This window comes from Panicum virgatum, chromosome 8N, assembly GCF_016808335.1.
Source record: "Panicum virgatum strain AP13 chromosome 8N, P.virgatum_v5, whole genome shotgun sequence".
NCBI lineage: Eukaryota > Viridiplantae > Streptophyta > Magnoliopsida > Poales > Poaceae > Panicum > Panicum virgatum.
Window position 1 is genome coordinate 40,125,736 of NC_053152.1, and position 22,609 is coordinate 40,148,344.

The 22,609-nt window shown below is 50.6% G+C and overlaps 3 protein-coding genes across 3 annotated transcripts; 1 reads left to right on the plus strand and 2 right to left on the minus strand.

Annotated features, from left to right (window-relative positions):
- Nucleotides 1-37: 37 nt before the first annotated feature.
- LOC120686319 lies at nt 38-2,535 on the minus strand. The gene is made up of 4 exons (XM_039968520.1): nt 2,362-2,535; nt 1,773-2,185; nt 1,036-1,689; nt 38-956 (listed from the first exon to the last, which is right to left on the minus strand). Exons 2-4 carry the CDS (start codon nt 2,178-2,180, stop codon nt 225-227), a joined length of 1,794 nt encoding a protein of 597 aa, XP_039824454.1. The 5' UTR covers nt 2,181-2,185; nt 2,362-2,535; the 3' UTR covers nt 38-224.
- Nucleotides 2,536-4,078: 1,543 nt separating this feature from the next.
- LOC120684651 (E3 ubiquitin-protein ligase RHF2A-like) lies at nt 4,079-8,519 on the minus strand. Its single transcript, XM_039966531.1, has 9 exons — nt 8,328-8,519; nt 6,722-6,873; nt 6,586-6,632; nt 5,864-5,926; nt 5,661-5,769; nt 5,169-5,557; nt 4,988-5,089; nt 4,522-4,899; nt 4,079-4,447 (listed from the first exon to the last, which is right to left on the minus strand). The coding sequence occupies exons 2-8, from the start codon at nt 6,860-6,862 to the stop codon at nt 4,578-4,580; spliced, it is 1,173 nt and encodes a 390-aa protein (XP_039822465.1). The 5' UTR covers nt 6,863-6,873; nt 8,328-8,519; the 3' UTR covers nt 4,079-4,447; nt 4,522-4,577.
- Nucleotides 8,520-9,697: 1,178 nt separating this feature from the next.
- LOC120685635 (prolycopene isomerase, chloroplastic-like) lies at nt 9,698-21,730 on the plus strand. The gene is made up of 13 exons (XM_039967683.1): nt 9,698-10,283; nt 16,609-16,815; nt 16,909-17,008; nt 17,209-17,291; nt 17,402-17,458; nt 17,539-17,691; nt 17,768-17,846; nt 17,949-18,097; nt 18,216-18,350; nt 19,167-19,280; nt 19,890-20,000; nt 20,098-20,206; nt 21,244-21,730. Exons 1-13 carry the CDS (start codon nt 9,894-9,896, stop codon nt 21,315-21,317), a joined length of 1,761 nt encoding a protein of 586 aa, XP_039823617.1. The 5' UTR covers nt 9,698-9,893; the 3' UTR covers nt 21,318-21,730.
- Nucleotides 21,731-22,609: the final 879 nt, after the last annotated feature.

Here is a 22,609-nt window from a genome sequence, read left to right on the forward strand (position 1 = left end):
CCTTTGGTCTTGTTCAATTTGAATTAGAAAACAAATCTGGTTTCAACATGTTCATTGCAATATAAACAAGTTGGATTCCATTTCAACAACTCTTTGCGCATGACACTCCATGCGACTTAAGGTTCACATACCATAATGGTCCATGCAACTTAATAAAGTTCACCCAACTTACTCAGATTATCTATCACCTCTAGGAACAAACTAACATTGTGTTTCATAGATGCTCAACCCGTGCGATTGAATCGTCGGGTGATGATTTCATTCTGTAGGCTCCTGTAGTACTGTTGTTGTGGCCCAGACATGACACTAATGTCCAAAGCCATAATTCTCTCTTCTTCTAACATTATCTTCAAATCTAGCTCTTTGCTCTTCAAATCTAATTCTTTGCTCCTCGTCTCCAAACTTTTTGCCTCATTTGCAGCCCTCATTTGCTCTAGTGCAACCCTCTCTCGTTCTAGTGCATATGCTGTCTCATTTTTCTTGCGCTCTTTCTCCGCATCCGCCTCTTTCTCCTTGGCGTGCAGATTATCTATCATCTCTAGGGGCAAACTGTCTCCACCTTGTAATTTTTCCTTCTCATTCCTACCCATCAGCTGTATTGGTACCTCACATTCTTGAGTTCCATCCTCATCTATCGCCTCCGGGTACAAACCATCTCCACCTTGTTGTAAATTTTCTTTATCCTTATTACTGCCGATTGTCTGTACCGATACCTCAAATTCTTGAGTGGCCACCACACCGTTCTCAAGAGTACATGGAGTAGACGAACTCGGATTCGAATTAGGAGCTGTCTTCTGTTTTTTCTGAGACGATGTCTGAGAAAATTTCTGAGATGAGATCTGGGACGACCTATCAATCCATTTGTGATGGGTTCGTAAGATATTCCAACAATGCAAAAATTGAAATGACTTATTGTTCTGATCTTCAGACTTGAATAGAGCAAGTGCTTGCATAATCTGTAAAGTCAAAATGTCATATTAATCTTCCAGACTCCATATAATGTGACGACCTAGTGAGAAGAACATACAAACTAACCTCGTCTTGAGTCGTCATCCCATTCTGGCTTGTACCCTCTATCCGTGTTAGACACCTCTCGAACTTGCTCACGCTTTCTTGAATCGTAGACCAGCGATGCATGATGGAATTTTGGTTGCGATCTGATTCACAGTCCTTGTGGGAGTGGTAGTAGTCAAAAATCCTTTTCCAGTACGCGGTGCGTTCGCTGCCTTGGACCGGATCCACGCCGACATTCAGCCATGCCACCACCAGCATCTCGTCCTCCTTGTTACTGAAATTCTTAGTCCTCTTCTGGTTCCGTCTCACGGAGAGAGTAACCACTCCGATCGGCCAGTGTTCCTCCTCAGGCGGGCTAACCAACAGCTCGCCGCCGCCCCAGTCTACCGAATCGTTTCCCCCGGGCGACAAATGCTCAACATCCTCGCCCGTCGTTCCTCCCGGCTGCCTCGGTACCTCGCATTCTTCAGCTGCAGCCTCAGTATCCTCGAGCGCACACGGAGCAGACGAGCTCGGACTTGAACTGGGAGTCGTCTTCTGTTTCTTCTGCGACGGTTTCTGAGACGACCTGCCGATCCACTTCCGATGGGTTCTCAGGAGATTCCAGCAATGCAGGAACTGAAACGACTTGTTGTTCTGATCTTCAGACTTGTACAGAGCAAGTGCCTGCATAATCTGTAAAACTCAAAACAAATGTCATATTAATCTTCCAAACTCCATGTTAAAATGACAACCAAACTAAGAACATTCGGACTCACCTCGTCTTGGGTGGTCACCCCATCCTGGCCGGTGCCGGTGCCGTCGACCCGCGCCAGGCACCTCTCGAACCTGCCCACGCTGTCCTGGATGGTGGACCAGCGGTGCGTGATGGAGTTCTGGTTGCGGGCGGACTGGACCCCCCCGCGGGCGTGGTAGCGGTCGTGGATCCTCCTCCAGTAGGCGGCGCGCTCGCCGCCCTGGGCCGCGTCCACGCCGACGCCCAGCCACGCCTGCACCAGCGCCTCGTCCTCCGCGGCGCTGAAGTTCTTCGACCGCTTCTGGTTCGGCCGCACCGCGCGACCGGCCGGCGGATGCTCCTGCTGCTCGGCCGGGGTGGCCGTCAGCTCGCCGCCGCCGCCGCCGCCCCAGTCCGCCGAGCTGCTCCCCAAGTTGAAATCTTCGTCCATCGCTCCTGCGCATTCGACAAACCGATGCGATTAGATTTCTGTCTGAGCTACATATGCAATCCAAAAAAACAACAAGTAATTTTGGTCCACGCAGGAACTCGATCAACCGATTTTTACACCGACGATCGACCGATCTCTACAGAGCTAGTGCGCAGGAGGAATTGTGGCTCCGGCGTTTTACCTTGGCCCGCCGCTGCGGAGGGAGCCGCGGGCGGAGGCGGGACTGGCGGGGCGGCCAGCCTGCCGGTCGGTCGCTGGCGGCGGGCGCCCGGCCCGAAGGCGATTTGGGGTGGCGCGGGCGCGGGAGGCGGGGAGATTTGGGAGGCGAGGGCGTGGGATTGGGGATCTCGGGAGAATGGGAGGGGAGCGCGTCTTGGGGTTGGGGGGGCTCGGCAAAGATGAGAGGATGACGGCTTGGGCTTTTCGGCTTTTCCTCTCGACGAGCGCTCTCCTCTCTGCTTGGAATCCCTAATTTTAGCAATTGGGTGCCATACCGTGGAAGTGTTCGGGATGCTCTTTTAGTCGTAGACAACTGCGGTTTGGTAGAACGTATACCGAAGATTTGGGATATCATCGTATATCCTATGTAAATGTAAACTTCTATATCTCCATTTCAGAATATAGCTATTTTTATTTTTCTCCCAGTTAAACTTTTTAAATTTTAACCATAGATGATAAAAGGAGTATAAAGATTGATAATATAAAAATGATATCAGTTTATTTATATTGAAACCAACTGTCACAACATTTAATATTTTCTATTTAAAAGTAATTATTTTTAAATATATTATTGATAAAAATGAAAATATTTTATTTTAATCAAGTCTAAAAGTTGTTATATTTTAGAATGGAGGTAGTAGAATTTTGAATTTTCATTGCAAATGCACCTTAAACACACAAACCTCATGGCATCGCATGAGGTTTACATAGCCTTGTTATGGCCTATGACACGGTCATAAAATCCCGTTTAGTTAGCAAAAAAAATTTGGGCAAAATTCTTTGGCAACGTTTGCAACACTAATTAGAAGTATTAAATATAGACTAATTATAAAACTAATTACACGGATGGACGGAAATGCACGAGATGAATCTATTAAGCCTAATTAATCCATCATTAGAGGTTGTTTACTGTAGGCTGTAGCACAACATTATCTAATCATTGCATAATTAAGTTCATTAGATTCGTCTCGCGATTTCATCCGAGGTTATGGAATGGATTTTGTCAGTTATCCACATTTAATACTTCTAATTAGTGGTCAAACCTTCGAAGTTACTGTAGCGCATGAAATTTTTTGAAAACTAAACAGCCGAATGTTGGAAACGTTGAAAATTCTCTAGAATCGAGCTCCAAAAATACACTACAAATGATATTCAATAATGGAAGGAACGAGTTGAAGATTTACTGGAAGAAAAAATACGAGACTTTTCTAGTCGTAGGTAGGGCTACCTATCTAGTTTCGTGCTTCGGGCGTGAATGGAGGCAAAGCTAGGTAGAATTAGGAAGCATCAGCCTGGAATGACCCCAAGACTTTTTTGCAGGAACTTGTGCGCTTTTTCGTTAAATCGAGCAAATGGATTTCCAGCCAGAGTATCTTCGGTCAAGCTTGTTTGAGACCGGAGCTAATCCTAGCCTTTGATCCACTTTCCCGGGCAGGGAAGAGAAAGACAAAGCTTGCCATTTGAATTACAGCAGAAAAGAGTTTAAACCCCATCATTTGCGACAAAGGTATTATCATTGACGTGCCGCACCAAGTATGAACTCCAAAGTACGCTTCTGGATATTATTTGTTTTCAAGTGTTTGACGATTTTCTCAAGAGATGCACCAGTCTTTGCCATGCTCGGCGGTTCTCGACGGATGGGGAAAGGAACAATATGTTTATGTATATATACGCACAAGAAAGCCAAAACACGCATATATTTGTACACCGCCGCGCAGACAGCACAAGCAGAACAAACAGAAAAACCGTGATACAGTATGTATAACAGCATCAAACTTTGCTGTTCCAATCATATTTATAGCGACCCAAATACTATGAAGGTGAAATATCTGTTATTTATACCGGTAAAAATCTGCTCAGAGGAAATTTTTACAAAGATGAAACAGAAGATCAAATCGACGTTCCTAGGCCCCGCAACACCCTTTCATCGTGCCACCCAATACATCAAATCATCATTCCATTTTTCCGGCAGTCGTTTATGCAATGGTTGAGAAGATGACAGCTTCGTGATATAGCACATTGTAGCTCTGCGACGTGACTGACACATCCTGGAAACAACAAAGAATCATGGCATCCGTTAGTTTGATCCAACCTACTTTATAAGAAAAGATCCATGTGGTACCTTTCAAGATGAAGAACGGGCATGTGTAGGCCTTCTTTCTTAAACTCTTACATGTCCTAATTTGAACCAGAAGTCGTAACACAGGGGGCCAGAGTGTTGCTTGCACTTGTAGTAGTAGTAGTACTAGGAGCAGAGTTGCTCTCTGGTGCCCTTTCATTGCTTGACTCTGTAGGAGGAACTTCAGATGTGGATGGTGTTGGGCTATCACCTGTTCTGCTACTTCCTCTAGTTTCCAGACGCTCCATCATCCTTGAGACAGAGGCAATTCCAGCATTAACTTCTCTTCTCACTTCGGAACCAAGATCCGCCACCGATGAGTTGCGCGAAAAGAGTCTCTCCTTCCACCCTCGAGTACTCTTCGTAATAGATTCTTTGTACCTGGATTATACAAAAGTATAAACAGCTTTAAACCAATTATGCTGGAAGGGCTTAAGGAAAAAAAATATATAAATCAAAATATCCATACTTCATTGAGACAGCATTCAAGCGAGACTTCAGGGAGTCTGAGAAAGACTGAACATCCGACGGGCCAGCCCTGTCTGGAGTTGACTGCCCAGTGGAGTGTCTCCTGTTACATCGTAACCATCATTTAGTTAGATCACTGCAAAAACTAACATGAGAATGCAGTATTTGAATATAGACAGTACCTGTTAAAAAACCTAGGACTTGATACAGGAGTGCTATTTCCAGAAGAAACGACAGCATCCTGTTCAGCATCATAGGTGAGCATCCCAGGACTTTGATTACCCGCGTCTCCAATGCGAATCGCTCGTGGAGATGACTCACTAGCTCTAGGGGTAACAGGATTTGAATCATTGTCCCCCTCCACATGAGCAGAAGAGGAAGAAATTGTGCCAGCAGAAGGTGAATTTGGATGAGCAGAGAAAACTAGGAACTGTGGGCGACCATGAGAGCCAGACCGGCCCCGGTGGCCCTCCCTTCTTCCAAGATGGTGTGCCCTTCCCATTGCAGCGGCAGCAGCTAGATGCTGTAGTATACGCTCTTCAAGCTCAGCATCATTACCAACAACAGGTAGCTGCACAGGCATATCCCACTAATCAGGAAAAATTAAAAACAAAATAACACTTAACAGGTAAGGCTAGAAGAAACGTATCATTAAGTAGTTTCATAAGACGTACATGCTGCAGCTCAAAATCCCCAAGAGCAGGATGATGGAATATAGTTGTGTTTCGAGTTTGATTGGTTCTTATGTTCCTCTCGCGCTCTACTGCCTCAAGCAGCTCCTGGCTGCATCAGCCATGTTAAAATTAGCCAATAAGTAACTAGCCTGAGAGGACCAAAATGGCAAGCATCATATTTGCATAGCCAAGAATTAACTTGCCTGGTAGGATCCTTCATACTAATTGGTTGCCAACACATTGGGCACTGTGAACTTCTCTGGCACCTATAAAAAGAATCCCAATCATTAGAGTGAAAAATATTTTGAACAGAGAACAAATGGGAAAAAAGTTCAGGGTCTGGCAAGCATCCTGCCCGCATGGCTAAATTCCAGTGTCAGCATTGACAGAACCAGATAGAAAAGATGGGATGACACACCGATCACATCTGATAAATTTTGATTACACCATCCATAAATTCAGCGTGAGAAGTGTTAGTTGAGCACACAATGTTATCCCTAATTTTCCTTAGTAGCAAGATAGTACAGTTAATAATAGACCAGTTTCAGTTTAGGAAGCTGTCTACTAGAAAGACAACAAACACTGAATCTAGGGGGGAAAAATTTCACATGCAAAGCCGACCATACTAAACAACTTGTCCAATGTTTTCAGTCACAATCATCTGTAAACGTCTGAATAAAGGTAATATATATGGCCACCAAACCAGTAAACCATAGCATCAAGTAAACCATAGCATACAGTTGGAAAGACCCGTCCATAAGATATGAAGATTTCAAATGATCCAAAATGCTGCCTTTACTGATAACTACTAACTCATTAACCCAGATAAACTATGAAACTAGTTATGGTTCATGTCCATAGCGGTATATGTATACAAATTCATAATATGAAGAATGTAAAATATTAGAGCTAAGCTAGTACATACCATTCCAGAATGCATTGGAGATGGAACTCATGTTTGCAGCTGGTCAACTAGAAAAAAATAAGAAGCAAGAATAAGAAATGGTTGCAAAAATGTCATCTATATGCAAATTGGTGCAACTAATGAAATGGCAACTTACTGCAGAAGGGTCACTCTCACAGAAAGCCTCAAGGCAAATGCTACATGCATCATCACATGCATCCTGAATGCCACCCTCTACAAAGGCTGCAGCTGATGTCAAACTCTCCATCTTAGGTTTGTCATCAGTTCCAGATGCCATTGCAAACAGCCCTGAAATCAAATATAAAAAAGGAGTTCAGAGTCAACAATTTAAATGCTTATAGCTTAATAATGAGTTGCTGGGTTGAGATGAAAGACAAATATGTTCATCTGTTCACCATGCCTTATGAAACCAATAATATCATGATTCCTTAACAGGATTCAGTAAATTTGAGATATTCAAAATATATCTTATTACATCTTCTGTGAAACAGCATCCACTGACAAGACATTAGTCACACTATGAAAAATGGAGCACAGTACTAAAGTAATCAATCCTCCATATGAAAATAAGGAGATCTACTTTGCAGAGCATAAACATCTTGTCTTTCATTTTCTGTTTGAGTCCAACAGGTTCGGCGTCATTACAAGAAAAGCATCAACAAAGCCTTGACATATTTATGTGAGTAATGCTCTAAAAAGCGTTAGGAGTTAGGACCTCACAAAAATGAACACATTTCTCAGTGGACCAGTCTAATTATTTGAGTAGCACAATAAGCATAAGGGCAAAGTTAATGGTACCCAAAAGCATTTAAGTCGGGCAAGGCATGAAAGATAAAAACCACTATGGGAAATGTGTCAGCATAAGGGCCCCTAAAACCTAGCAGCTACATGCAAAAGGTAACTTGAGCAATCAAAATTTTAGGTGAAATGCAAAAGATAATTCTCTGTCGCTGGTACTGACATCTCGCCCACCCAGATCTATTGCATCTTTTTACTAAACTATGATAACATCTTTGGACCTTCCCCAAAAAGGAACAGATGCATCTAAAGTCCGAGGGGTACAGGCAATAAAACAGTAGCAAACACTGCATTCTGTCAACAGGCATACTGGTGAATTTTGTTGATTCCAGACTCCACTGCAAAACATGCTGGAAACACAAAACCACACTCCAATCACATGCATCACTTAAAGTGACAGTATACTCGAATCAGCAACGCTACCCAGCTACAACCATTTATACCGATGTGAAGGCCCATTTCTGGACGAGCTGTGGATCAGCGGGTTCGCTTCACCAGCAAAGCATCTGACAACCAGCTCAATTCCATAGAGGACCGTCCCACCCACCCAAATCACGATCCAAACGGCGGCCACATGGGCAAACAATGATTTCCCCCCAAAAACACCTCCTAGTAGGAGGCAAGCAGAAGAAAAGCTGAGTGAATCCCCCGAAATCGCTCTGAATTCCCACACTCAGAACCCCAATTGACGTCCAACGGAAGCTAACCCATCGCGACGAGCGACCCCCGAATCGGCTATGAGGAGCAGGCAGTCAGGCACCACCAGCCACATCGGCCCGAAACTCCCCGGAACCAAGCCCCGATCCCCCTCCCCAAAATCGAACAGCGGCCTCATCGCAGAGGCTCCTGCTCCCCGTCCCCGTCCCCCAGAACATAGGCACCCGCACACCACACCGCGGCATCGGAGAGCAGGAGGCCGCGGCGAGCGGGGGATCTGGCCTTACCAGGCACCGCCGGGAAGCCAGCGACTCTGCGCGCCCCCCGATCCGGCTCGGATTCGATGCGTGAGGCGTGGGGGAGCACGAAACCCTAGCCCCTCTCTCTCTCTCTCCTCTCGCTGTGGTGAGAGGTCTGGACGGGGAGGCGAGACGATGGGGAAAGGGAACACGAAAAGGGGTGGGGTCTGGGGTGGGGGTGAGACGAGCGAGACGCGTGCCTCGTCTCCACTCGGCCCCCACCGCCCCCGCCTGCCCCTCCCGGTGGGCCCCCCGGCCCCACCTCCTCCCCCTCCTGTCCACCACCACCCCGCCACCTCACTCCCCCCGCCCGCCCCACTTGCTCACGCGCCCCACCGCCCCCTCCGCACACCGACCCGTGGGCCGCACCCTAGTACGGCCCCACACGTCGGCGAGGCAGGGGCCCGACGAGGCGGCCGTGCGAGTGGTTGGGTGCGGGACGGCCGCTGGCTGCTGCTAGCCAGCCCGCTAGGATACGGCGGGTGGTGCGGTGCGACGGCCGACGGGCGGGTAGGCCTCCGAGTACGTTCTGACCGCCCCGTCGCGCGGGGCCCACCGCGCGGTCGCGCTGGACCCCGCGCGTCAGCGAGCGCGGCGGGTGGGGCAAGCTGGCGGGGAGAGTGGGATTTGTTTGCGGATGTGGGCTGGGACCTGGGAGTGCGGTGGGGCCGGAGCGTCAGCGGGTGCAGGGTTCGGCGATCCCGTGGGGGTGCGCCGTGCGCGCGGGGACCGAGGGGGAGGATATTTAGGGCAACGGCACGTCGGCGTCGCGACCGGCCAGGGTCGTCGGGGATAATGTAAAGAAGATGTTGCCCGGGCAAGGGGATGACAGGTGGGGCCTAGAGGGATGGACGTTTCTGCCCTTGGATGGTGGGTTTGTTCCCGTTTGGACAAGGGGTAGTTCAGGCATTTGGTTTGCAGGATGTGGAGTTTAAGCTCGATCCTAATAAAGCAAGCAGTCCAAGCTTTTACGAAACCAAAGCGGTCTGATGGAAGCATGTGACCCCAAAATCTTGCTCAAAAATCTTCTATTGTGGAGAGAATTTGAAGGTGTGATTGATGGGCAACTGTCTACCATCCGGCCTACCGTAATAGGTCGACCGTGATGGATAAAGGCTATGTTTTCATTCGAGTCAAAATTTTGTAGATACGATCAAGCCCAGGTTGGAATTCAACCACGAAAACCAGATTTGAACTTGATGAAGCGCGCGGCCACTACGGTAATCCGTTGGGATGAGCTGGCCCTCCGGTCTCCACTCTCCGGTGGATGGCCACCGGTGGCCCACCACCGCCCGCGGCCGGCCGGTCCTCATCCCCCCGCCCGCCACTGGCTCAGCTCTCGACTCGCCTGTCGCCTCGGCGCCTCCCCCCCGCTTTCGTCTCCTCCCGCCCCGGAATCCGCCGGCCTCCCTCCCCACCAGATTCCCCACCACCACCGCCCAACCGCCTCCGCCTTCCTTCCTTTAAACCCCACTCCACTAGGCTCCGCCCGCGTCCACCGCCCCGCAAGGCCGCAACGACCCAACCGCAGCCGCCCGTCTCCGGCGTCGCGCCATGCCGCCGCTCGCCGCGCGGGTCCACGCCCCGCCTCTCCTCGCCCCCGCCGCCCGGCCGGCCGCGCGCCTCCGGGCCTCGAGCGGGCCCCGCGGCGGCGGCGGCGTGAGGAGGGGCGCGCTGGCTTCGGAGAAGCCGGTGGCGGTGGCGGTCGCGGAGAAGGCCGGCGAGGGCGGGGGAGGAGGCGGATGGGGCGAGGGCCCGTACGACGCGATCGTCGTCGGGTCGGGGATCGGCGGGCTGGTGGCGGCGACGCAGCTGGCGGCCAAGGGCGCGCGGGTGCTGGTCCTCGAGAAGTACCTCATCCCGGGGGGAAGCTCCGGGTACTACCGCCGCGACGGGTTCACCTTCGACGTCGGCTCCTCCGTCATGTTCGGCTTCTCCGACAAGGTAAGCTCTGCCCTCCGTAATTTGGTTGCGCGATGTGCGTGTGTGTTCCCGGGAATTCGCGTTCACGTTTGCTGATGCTCTAGAGAACAGTCTGTGCCGGTGAGAAAAACTGTGATTGCTTTTAGCTGCTCGACGGCAAACCGTGATGTGCAGTTTGCAGTTGCTCTGCTCTGGGATGTTCCACCGTCAGATAATAAACCTGATGAAGCTTAAGGTCACTCACTCCAATGGAGAATGTTACAACGGTAGTTCACATACACGGCCTGCTGACAATGGCTGCGCTGCTCAAATGTGCATGCCTTGGCGGTGAGGAGCGTGCACTGCATGATGCACACTATTGTCAGTTCGGGTGCTGTAAATGTGTGTGTTTATCTCATGACAAAATTCTGGGAATTGACACATGCTTGTGGCTAATGGGGCCAGATATGCAAACGTGTTCACTTTCAGATGTCCCTCATTAAGCTATAGTGTTATTGTTTGTTTTTGTTAGCAGCTCAATTTTCACTCTCATTGAGCTGAGAGGATGACATTCAAATTGGGGAAGTTTTCTGGGTTTTTCTTCATTCACACTCACAATGCCATGCCTTCCAACGGGAGGGGTGGCCACACATATATACAGCCAGCCAAGGAGCTGCTAACTGCCTAGTCTAAGATGCTCCTGCTGTCCTAGAAAAGTAGATGCTAACTGCTGCTGTTTTACTAACTGCAGCTGTCCTAGCAAACTAAAAAACAGTCCAAGATGCTGTCCTCTAGGGGCAGCACAAACCCACTGCATGCTGCAGCAAAAAGGAGATGCTGCAGCCCCACAAAGACCAAGAGTACAAGACTTATTCCCTTCATTCTCCCCCTAAGCCTTGTGCGTCGTCTTGTGGGAAAGTTGGACCATCCCGGTCCTGGAGCAAAGCTCAAGGAACTTGATCCTCCCAAGGGGTTTGGTGAGCAGATCCGCAAGCTGATCCTTGGTGTTGATGTAGCTCGCCTTGATGCTCCCTTCCTCCAAGCAGCCTCGGATGAAGTGATACCTCACCCGGATGTGCTTGCTCCGTTCGTGGAAAACGGGGTTCTTCGCCAAGGCCAGAGCGGACTTGCTGTCCACCCTGAGCTCCACTGCTCCAGTGTCTCTGCCGAGTAGATCACTAAGCAGTCGAGCGAGCCAGAGCGCCTGAGTCGACGCGGTGGAGGCCGCTATGTACTCGGCCTCGCAGCTGGACAAGGCCACCACCTGTTGCTTGACCGACTGCCAGCTAACGAGGCACTCGCCGAGGAAGAAGAGGATCCCGCTCGTACTCTTGCTGGTGTCGATGTCGCCGGCGTGGTCGCTGTCGTTGTACCCGACGAAGTGTGCCGCCCCAGGGCACCTCGGGTAGTGGAGACCGTGGTCGAGAGTCCCCGCAACATAGCGGATGATCCTCTTCACGGCCTGCTGGTGCTCCGTCGTCGGTCGCTGCATGAACCGACTGACGTAGCCGACGGAGAACGCCAAGTCCGGCCGTGTGTGGGCGAGGTAGCGGAGGCTCCCCACAAGACGCCGGTACTGAGTAGCGTCCACCTCCTCCGCCGTGCTGTCACGGCTCAGCTTCAGCCTCTCCTCCATCGGAGTGAGGGCTGGGTTGCAGTCGGTGAGCCCAGCGAGCTCGACGACGCGCTTGGCGTAGGCGGTCTGTCGGAGTGTGATCCCGGAGTCGTCCTGGTGCACCTCGATCCCCAGGTAGAAGGAGAGAGGCCCCAAGTCGCTCATCTGGAAGGTGGCCTTCATCTCCTCTTTGAACACCGCCACCTCCGCATCCTTGGTGCCGGTGATCACCAAGTCGTCGACGTAGACACCCACCAGCAGGGCATTGCCTCCTTTGCCCCGCCGGTAGATGGCCGCCTCGTGCGGGCTTTGCTCGAAGCCCATCCCCTTGAGCGTGGAGTCCAGCTTGGCGTTCCACGCCCTCGGGGCCTGCCGCAAGCCATAGAGGGCCTTGCGCAGACGTAGCACCTTACCCTCCTTGCCGGGGATCGCAAACCCCGGCGGCTGGTGCACGTAGACCTCCTCCTTCAAGTCGGCGTTTCGTCGCCGTTGAGAAACGCCGACTTGACGTCCATGTGATGGACACGCCAGCCCTCCTGGGCAGCTAGCGCAAGGAGGAGTCGCACGGACTCCATCCGTGCCACGGGAGCGAAGGCATCGTCGAAGTCGACTCCCTCCTGCTGCACGAAACCTCGTGCCACCAGGCGAGCCTTGTGCTTGACGACGGTGCCGGCCTCATCCCTCTTCAGCTTGAACACCCACTTAAGGGTGATCGCGCGGTGACCGCGAGGGAGATCAGCAAGCTCCCAAGTGCGGTTCTTCTCAACCGCGTCCATCTCCGACTGCATCGCGGCACGCCATGCCGCGTGTCCCTCGGCCTCTGCAAAAGACCGAGGCTCGCCGTCGTCGCACGCGAGGTGCAACTGCGCCTCCAGGTCGTGAGGCACCAGTCCCGGCACCGGCTGATCGCCGAGAAGGTCCTCCATCGTACGGTACCGCAGCGGCTCACCGTCGTGGTACGCGTCGATGCGCTCCTCGTCGTGAGAGAGCGGAGTAGCGAACTCCACCGGGCTGTGAGCAGGTGCTGGAGTAGGCGTGCCCGGAGGAGTGGCTGTCGGTGCTGGAGTGCGCGGCGTCGCCGGCTGTGGTGGTACAGCTGAGGAACTCGGCGCAGCCGGAGTCGTAGCTGAAGGGCGTGGTGCCGCCGGTGTGGCGGGCGCCGGAGTCGGTGGAGGCTCGGGGACCGGGGTAGGCACGCTCAGCGAAGAAGAGCTGCCTACTCCCCCAGCTCCCTCGAAGTGGACGTACTCGACGGTGAAGTCGTCGTACGTCGGAGCCGAGCCGTCGTCCACCGCCTTGTCCCACGCCCATCCTCGCCCTTCGTCGAACACAACGTTGCGCGCTGTGCGCACACGCTGTGTCTCCGGGTCGAGAATGCGGTAGGCCTTCGAACCCGCCGCGTAGCCGATGAACACTCCCGGAGTGCTCCTGTCGTCGAGCTTGCCGATGTGGCCAAACTCCTTGGCGAACGCGAGGCAGCCGAAGACCCGCAGGTGGGAGACCGCCGGCTTGCGCCCATGCCAAGCCTCATACGGCGTCATGCCGTCGAGTGCCTTGGTGGGCGAGCGGTTGAGGATGTAGACGTCTGTCACCACCGCCTCTCTCTAGAAGACAGTCGGCATCCCCCTCTGCTTGAGGAGGGCCCGGGCCATCCCCACAACTGTCTGGTTGCGCCGCTCGACGACGCCGTTCTGCTGCGGGCTGTACGGCGCGGAGTAGTGGCGCTGGATGCCCTCATCCACGCAGTACGCCGCGAACTCGGCCGCCGTGAACTCGCCGCCGTTGTCGGTGCGCAGCACGCGCAACTTGCGGCCGCTCTCCGCCTCCGCAGCAGCCTGAGCACGCCTGATGGCGTCCGCAGCCTCTCCCTTGCTGCCGAGGATCATCACCCACATGAAGCGGGAGAGGTCGTCGACGAGCAGCAGGAAGTAGCGCCGTCCTCCTGGTGTGACCGGTGTCACCGGGCCACACAAGTCCCCGTGTACGAGCTCGAGCCGCTCCTTGGCTCGGAAGCTCGCCTGCTGGGGGAAGGAGTGCCGCCTCTGCTTCGTCAGCACGCAGACGTCGCAGAGCTGCTCCACGTGGTCGAGGCACGGGAGGCCTCGCACCATCTCCTTGGCGCCGAGCCGCTTCAGGGCCTCAAAGTGGAGGTGCCCAAAGCGCTCGTGCCACTGCCATGCCTCGTCGTCCCTGCGAGCTGCAAGACAAAGAGGCTGGGCCACCCCGACATGGAGGATGTAGAGGCGGTTCTTCCCTCGAACCACCCTGGCGAGAAGCTGGCGACGGTGGTCCCAGATGCGGAGGACCCCGCTGTCGATCACCACGCGGGAGCCGATCTCATCGAGCTGCCCAAGGCTGATGATGGAGTTCCGCAGCGCCGGGATGTAGTAGACTCCGGTGAGCATCCGGTGCTCTCCGGACTTGGCGGTGAAGATCACGGAGCCCACGCCCTTGATCTCCACGGCGGAGGAGTCCCCGAACCTGACGGAGCCACCTACGTCGGCGTCCAGGTCGGAGAAGAACTCCCGCCGCCCGGTCATGTGGTGCGTGGCGCCGGAGTCGAGGTACCAGCCATCGACCCTGTCATCGTCGGAGTCGTTGCCGAGGAGAACTCGGGCACGCGGCTCGTCGAGGTGGAGTAGAGCGGTGACAGGCGGTGCCGCCGGCTGCGGCTCCATGTCCCCGTGGAGTAGGAACAGAGCCGGCTCGTTATCCGGCTGGGCCTCCGCGACGTGGGCTTGGCCCCCACGCCTCCGCTGCGGGCAGTCCCTGGCCCAGTGGCCGGGCCTGCCACAGTTGTGGCAGGCGTCGTCTCGTGCCGCCTTGGGCCTGTCAGCGGCGCCGCCCTGAGCATCTCCGCGGGCGCCACCCTCGGCGCGCCCTCGTGCCCCGGCTTGGACACCTCCGCGCCCCTTTTGCGGCTTGCCGCGCTTGCGGCCACCAGTCGAGGAAGAGGGCTCCCCCCTCCTCCTGTCACCGCGCCGAGCCTCCCACTGCTCCTGAGTGAGGTGGAGCTTCCCACCGATGGAGATGCCTCCCGAGGGAGGCTGTGGCTCGTCGCTGTCGACGACCTTGAGGCGACCTATCGCCTCCTCGATCGTCATGGTGGAGAGGTCTAGCAGAGACTCGATCGAGCGAGCGGTCTGCCTGTACCTCTCGGGGACGCAGCGGAAGAGCTTCTCGACGGCTCTCTCCTCGTCGTAGGTGTCGTCGCCGAACTGCACCACCTTCTGCAGTAGAGTGTTGAGACGGAGGGCGAAGTCATCAACATCCTCACCTGGCTTGAAGGCCAGGTTCTCCCACTCCTTGCGAAGTGCCTGGAGAGTGGTCTTGCGGGCGCGGTCGCTGCCGATACGTGCCGCAGCGATGGAGTCCCAGGCCTCCTTGGCAGTTCGCTTCTTGGAAAGCGTGAACTGCATCTCGGGCGGGGCTGCTGCGATGAGAGCATCCAGCGCCCGTCGATCCTCATCGTAGTCGACGTCGCCGTACCGGACTGCCTCCCACATATGCCGCACCTGGAGCTTCACCTCCATGACTGCGGCCCACTCAGCGTAGTTGGTCTTGGTGAGGGTGGGCCACCCACCACCGGGACCGACGTCCCTGACCACCGCCTGGAGGCCGTGGTAGCCGGGGGCGCCGCCGCGCGCACCCCAGCCAGGAGCTCCGCCACCGCCCTGCGCGCCGTCGCCAAGGGCGCGGCCGCCGCCGGGCGCGCGGGCCCCTGGGCCGCCGCCGGGCGCGCGGGCCCCTGGACCGCCGGGGTGGACTGCTGCCCACCGCGCGGTCCGCTCCCGCGCTCTCTCCCTCTCCAACTCCTCAAGGTCCTCGTCGGCGGTGGCGTCGCCGGCGATGGAGCCGCTGAGGCTGCCGCGCAAGGTCTCAACCTCGACCTCCGCCGCACGCGCTGCATCCTCCGCCGCCTCTGCTTCCACCTCCGCCCTGGCCGCCGCCAGCTCCGCTGCAGCCAGCCTGGCCGCCCTCGCCGCTGCTGCAGCGGCTTGTGCCGTCGCTCGCCTGCGCTCCTCTGCCGCGGCGAGCTCGGCATCTCGCTGACGCCGTGCGCTCGAGGCGACCGAGCGCTGAGACGGTGCGTCGGACATGGCGCGCCTCCAGGGGGCTGCTGCGTGGAGAAGACGCAGCCTCAGACGAGCTGCTTCTGCTCGGGTGAGGAAGGTGGAGTAGAGGGTGCAGCAGGTGCTGCTGCGCTAGCCGCTGCTGCTGTGCTAACTGCCGCTGCTGCTGCGCTAGCTGCTGCTGTGCTAGCTGCTGCTTGGGAGGGAGAAGTGCAGGAAATGTCTAACCTACAGGAAAGTACGGCTCGGATACCAGATGTTAGCAGCTCAATTTTCACTCTCATTGAGCTGAGAGGATGACACTCAAGTTGGGGAAGTTTTCTGGGTTTTTCTTCATTCACACTCACAATGCCATGCCTTCCAACGGGAGGGGTGGCCACACATATATACAGCCAGCCAAGGAGCTGTTAACTGCCTAGTCTAAGATGCTCCTGCTGTCCTAGAAAAGTAGATGCTAACTGCTGCTGTCCTACTAACTGCAGCTGTCCTAGTAAACTAAAAAACAGTCTAAGATGCTGTCCTCTAGCGGCAGCACAAACCCACTGCATGCTGCAGCAAAAAGGAGATGCTGCAGCCCCACAAAGACCAAGAGTACAAGACTTATTCCCTTCAGTTTTATCACATAATAACTATCCGTCGCAATTTTTTAATGGAGGGCGTGTCATATGTTGTTGTCCAGGGTAACTTGAATTTGATCACACAAGCACTGGAAGCAGTTGGGCGTAAGATGGAAGTCCTACCTGACCCTTCTACGGTTCATTTCCACCTACCTGGAGATCTTTCTGTCCTTGTGCATAGAAAGTATGAAGACTTCGTCAATGAACTTATCAGCAAATTCCCTCACGAGAAGGAAGGGATCCTTAAGTTCTATGGCATATGTTGGAAGGTACCGCCTTCAGCTTTGTATTTGTATCTTGTGTTACGACTGTATACTTGTATTGTGCAATGTTACTGTTATCTCACAATCACATTTCAACAGATCTTCAATTCATTAAATTCATTGGAGCTGAAGTCCCTAGAGGAGCCCCTTTATCTTTTTGGGCAATTTTTCCAGAAGCCTCTAGAATGCTTAACTCTAGGTATTTAAACTTGTAGCCCTGGCCTATATTCTTGAAAATGTACTCCTTACAATCTACAGGATAATTACGTAGGGAATTAGCTAAATTTATTTGAACAAAGTATAATATAAAAAAGGAGAGAATTATTTTCTGCATGTTAGAAAAAAATGAATAGTACATCATATCCACAAACAAAGTCACGCTTTTCTATCTCTTTTCAGCTTATTATTTGCCGCAGAATGCTGGGGATATTGCTCGCAAGTTCATAAAAGATCAGGAGCTACTCTCCTTCATAGATGCCGAGGTGTGACATATTTGTGAGTTGACTCACTTTAATGTTTTCCTCTTTGGCTGTGTGTGCTTCACTCAATTCTAGTTTAGTTGAAGACTCACGATAATTAATTGTTTCTGTAGTGTTTCATTGTGAGCACAGTCAATGCCTTGCAAACACCCATGATAAATGCAAGCATGGTAAGTTCAACATTAATAATCTTTCAGATATTCATCTCAAATTCGTTCGTACTTCTCTTATCTCAATGCCAATACAACAGGTGTTGTGCGATAGGCACTTTGGGGGAATTAATTATCCAGTTGGTGGTGTTGGTGGTATTGCGACATCCCTGGCAGATGGCCTTGTTGAAAAGGGTAGTGAAATCCATTACAAGGCGAATGTAACCAATGTTATTCTTGAAAATGGGAAAGCTGTAAGTTATCTTTACTGTCTCAAGACCTGTACTTATGTTGAGTCTTTTACCTTAGCTGAGCACTTCTCTACTACAGGTTGGTGTGAGGCTATCGAATGGGAAGGAGTTCTTTGCTAAAACAGTGATATCAAATGCCACAAGATGGGACACCTTTGGTAATTCTGCACATAAACTTAGTTGGAATTTCCAAGCAGGGGCAACTAGGTCTTTCAGTTTCACTTATTGCCCTGTTTAATTTCATTTTCTTGAATGCACAGGAAAGCTCTTGAAAGACAAAGAGCTTCCAGAAGAGGAGAAAAACTTCCAAAAGAATTATGTTAAGGCACCATCATTCCTTTCAATTCATACGGGCGTCAAAGCCTCGGTTTTGCCTGCTGGCACGGACTGCCACCATTTTGTACTTGAGGTATAGATTATGTTCTCCAATGCTGGGCATGCTATATCCTTTAAGAGTTTGGGACATTAGTGGCATTTTTTTTATATCAACGGCATGAGTCTATATTAATTGGATGTGTAATTGGCAGGATGATTGGAATAACTTGGAGAAGCCTTATGGAAGCATATTTCTAAGTATCCCTACAGTTCTTGATCCATCATTAGCTCCTGAAGGACATCATATACTTCATATATTTACTACTGCAGGCATAGAAGATTGGGAGGTAAGGACTGTGTTCTAGCTGCAATGTAAATTTCGTCAATATTGAAAATCCATTTCAGCGCGACTAGGCATGAGGGGGGAGACGTTAGTCTAGATGGGCAAGTGGTGGTCCAGAAGGATACGTTTCGGTATTTAGGATCGGTGTTACAAAAGGATGGCGACATTGATGAAGATGTTAGGCATAGAATTTCAGCTGGCTGGTTGAAATGGCGGCAAGCTTCTGGCATCCTTTGTGACAAGAGGGTGCCACAAAAGCTAAAAGGCAAATTCTATAGGACAGCAATTCGTCCGGCGATATTATACGGTGCTGAATGTTGGCCTACAAAAAGACGACATGTGCAGCAACTGAGTGTAGCAGAGATGCGGATGTTGCGGTGGTTTTGCGGGCACACACGGAGGGATAGAGTCCGGAACGAAGTTATTCGGGATAGGGTCGGGGTGGCACCAATTGAGGAGAAACTTACTCAGCATCGGCTGAGATGGTTTGGACATGTCCAACGAAGGCCTCCTGAGGCGCCGGTGCGTAATGGGATCCTTGAGCTAGTCGATAATGTAAAGAGGGGTAGAGGTAGACCTAAACTGACGTGGGATGAGTCGGTTAAGAGAGACCTTAAGGATTGGAACATCTCTAAAAAGATAGCTTTGGATAGGAGCGCTTGGAGACTAGCTATCAATGTGCCTGAACCTTGAACTTATTTCTTTCGGGTTTCATCTCTAGCCTACCCCAACTTGCTTGGGAAAAAAGGCTATGTTGTTGTTGTTGTTGTTGTATTGAAAATCCATGTACTTTAGTGTTGTTTGTTTTCATTCCTGACAGGGTCTTTCGAGGAAGGAGTATGAAGAGAAAAAGGAGGCAGTGGCCAATGAGATTATCAGAAGGCTTGAAAAGAAGTTGTTTCCTGGTCTTCAAGATTCAATAGTCCTCAAAGAGGTACTTATTCTTGCTTTCCATGTTGCTATTCTATGGACATATATTGAAACAGTTTGATTTTGCTCAGTTCTTTATACTTTGAAGTGTTTTCTAGCAACTTTGAGTATGTAATTGTGAACAGAAGATTAGCATATACATGAATTATGAATATATATATGATTATGGATCACAGCAGTTCATCTAGTATAATTATCATTTTTTGTTAGACTTCGCCACAACATAGTCCAATCTTTCTAGTATGTGGAGATGTTTCTACTTTCAAGATTGGCACAAAATCATAACCGCTACTATGACACCTTGTGGAGAGTAACGATCACTGACACATATCTTAAATAAACTCTTTCAAATGACCATATTTATTAATCATAGTATGTCACCCGACCTTCCATCAGAGTGCAGCTTCTTGATGGCAATTGTCAAAGCGCATTTGGTTCGGAGTTAAAAAATATTGAGCTCCATGCATCACAAGTCTTTCAATATATATTATCGCAGAAACTTTTGTGGACTAGTCACACTTACTTTTGATACTATGCAATAAAAGTTAATGGAGTTGTTTTGGCCACTACTATAGGCAACTCTTCTAATGCAAAACACATTTTGTTTCACCAGGTAGGCTCACCAAAAACTCACCGGAGATTTCTTGCTCGAAACGATGGTACATATGGACCGATGCCACGCAGTAAACCAAAGGGCTTGCTGGCAATGCCTTTCAACACTACGGTAAGTGTAATAAACCATCTTCCTTTGGGTGACTCAATGTACAACCTCAGCATGGTATAAGGTTTGTTGAACTGAAATTGGAGATCTCAATTTACAGTCAATAGATGGCCTTTACTGTGTTGGTGACAGCTGTTTTCCTGGGCAAGGTGTCATTGCTGTAGCATTCTCAGGGGTCATGTGTGCTCACCGAGTCGCTGCAGATATTGGTAAGTTCAATTTCTACTGTGTCTGTCCTTGCATTGTGTGGAAAGCCATGACCATTCTGTGACCACTGCAACGTTCATGGTCACTACAAGTCTACTAGGATAAGTGCTCGGTTATCAAGCAACACTACCTAGTAACCATACCATACATCTCCTAAAGAGAGGATACCGTAGCCAATAAAGGACTGGTAATTCCTAACAGAAGAAGAATCAAAGCATAAAAATGTGTGGCAAAGAAGAAGAATGACTACAGGAGTGGCGCTGTGCTGGCCTCAGTGATGTGTAACACTGATTAGTAAATATTATCTTATCCAATCCAGGCTAATCTAGCTCTCGTGGTAGGTTGTAGATGAGCACATATCTTCTATACCTATTTCTAAAGCACGTAAGGTTTCTGCCCCTGGATTTTCCTACATCAACAGTAAAACCAGAGAAAACAATGATAAACCAGCGCCACAAAGAGAAGAACCAGAGGGAGCCGGCGCCAAATACCGAAAAACCTAAGGAAACCGATCCTCTCGGCAGGACATGCAGGAAAACCGTGGGCCGGGCGGCAGGATAAGCAGGAAAACCGCTGGAAAAACCGTTTGCGGAAAAAATACCTCAAAAAGAAGAGAGTGGGCGTGAGCTGGGTTCGAACCAGCAACCTCTCAAATTCCCGAGCACATGTTAGACTACTGGGACAACATTTTGTTGATGTTAATATAACCTCTCAGGCACATGTTAGACTACTGGGACAACATTTTGTTGATGTTAATATAACCTCTCAGGATTTCAAGTGTCTTAATACTGTTGAGTTAACCATAATCGATATTAATTATTTTAGAACTTGTGGCCAGGCCACAAATTATAAAGGTATAGATTCATGTATTTTCGTCTGTAGCAACGCACAATTATGTTTGATAGTAGTTTAATATTTCAGTAAAACAAGATCTGTCACATGTTTGAACTAGGTATTAGAGAGTAGAGGCTTGATGAACAATGCTAGTAGAACGATTTGTAACTCATGGTTTCTTTTTACTGCTTTGCCCATCTTGCAGGGCTAGAGCAAAGATCTCCCGTTCTTGATGCTGGTCTTCTTGGGCTACTGAGATGGTTGAGAACACTTGCATAGAATGGTGTCAGACAGAAAAATGGATGAAGAAGGCTGACTTTTCACTGATGTTAGGATTCTGCACAATCTGTTATGATGATATGGAGCTGCAGTCTTTGTTATCTATGCTATCTATCTTGCATGGAATTGAATTTAGGAATAATCTCAGCGGTGGTCTCCTGAAACTCTCAGACGAAAAAAAATGGGAATACAAATAGGTGTACAGATTTCAGATCTAGGCGTCAGGGCCATGTCATATTAGCATGCTAACTTTAAAGCACCGGAGTGATCAGATGTCGACATCTCCTTGTCTACTGTGTACTTCAAAGCTGATTACATCGCTGAGCTGTACATTTCGAGCAATGTAAATTATATGTTTATACTACCACACCTTCAACTTTCTGTTTTGTGATACCCTTGAACTTTATTTAGAATAAGCTTTAGATATGGGACACTTCGGCTATCCAGGTTCTTGACGACGGAGAGGGCTTAACACCTGAGCGGCCGGATTCTGGCAAGGGTGAACTGTAGGACGTTGTCCTTGATCTGTCCATCAACGCCGGGCTCACAGCATGTGATGGCCGACTGGTCCATAGAACAAGAAGAGTGCCAGAGTCCTGCTCACCAAATGACGCATTTATTTATGTTTTTTTGGTTATAAATATTCAGTTAAATCAAGATACAAGTTAGTACATGTTATGCCAAACAATGTAAATGTTGTTGACCAAATTCTTCAAGATACAAGTTATATGGCACAGCAACAAGGCAGCCGTTCTAAAAAAATTTGGATGACATTAGTGCAAAATAATAAGGTTCATGGTACAAATTCAATCATATAGGCAAGTACCCCTTGTAGCGTGGAAGTGACTGCTCAAGGAGGACTGACAGAATTGCTAGTTTTTGACGAACAAATTGAGGGTGTGTTTAGATACCTCAAACTCCTCTCAACTTTCCAAACTTTCCATCACATCAAAATCACATCGAAATATTAAATATAGCAAATGACTCATGCATGGAGTACTAAATGTAAGTAAATAAAAAAACTAATTGCATAATTTTGATGTACGTTGCGAGATGAATCTTTTGAGCCTAGTTAGGTCATGGTAGGATAATATTTACCACAAACAAATGAAAAATGCTACAGTGCGCTACAGTGTCTGATGTGACTTTTTCATCCACTTTTTCGTGGATCTAAACACACCCTGAAATAAATGTTGTGCAGATACATAGTACATAGGACGCAACTCAAGAATACTCAGAACTAGGCAAACTGTACTTCTTTCAAACAATCTCATCACCGATGATGGGGGTGG

Bases quoted from the DNA above. Each gene is read 5' to 3' on its own strand.
- LOC120684651 (XM_039966531.1), bottom strand. From the start codon at position 6,862: ATGGCATCTGGAACTGATGACAAACCTAAGATGGAGAGTTTGACATCA. The intron at 5,770-5,863 runs GCAAGTTAATTC...TGGCTGATGCAG, and splicing joins AGTATGAAGGATCCTACCAG to CCAGGAGCTGCTTGAGGCAG. The intron at 4,900-4,987 runs GTATGGATATTT...TGTATAATCCAG, and splicing joins TTGAATGCTGTCTCAATGAA to GTACAAAGAATCTATTACGA.
- LOC120685635 (XM_039967683.1), top strand. From the start codon at position 9,894: ATGCCGCCGCTCGCCGCGCGGGTCCACGCCCCGCCTCTCCTCGCCCCC. The intron at 17,692-17,767 runs GTAAGTTATCTT...TCTCTACTACAG, and splicing joins TTCTTGAAAATGGGAAAGCT to GTTGGTGTGAGGCTATCGAA. The intron at 18,351-19,166 runs GTAAGGACTGTG...CATTCCTGACAG, and splicing joins CAGGCATAGAAGATTGGGAG to GGTCTTTCGAGGAAGGAGTA.
- LOC120686319 (XM_039968520.1), bottom strand. From the start codon at position 2,180: ATGGACGAAGATTTCAACTTGGGGAGCAGCTCGGCGGACTGGGGCGGC. The intron at 1,690-1,772 runs GTGAGTCCGAAT...TGAGTTTTACAG, and splicing joins GGGTGACCACCCAAGACGAG to ATTATGCAGGCACTTGCTCT. The intron at 957-1,035 runs GTTAGTTTGTAT...TTGACTTTACAG, and splicing joins GGATGACGACTCAAGACGAG to ATTATGCAAGCACTTGCTCT.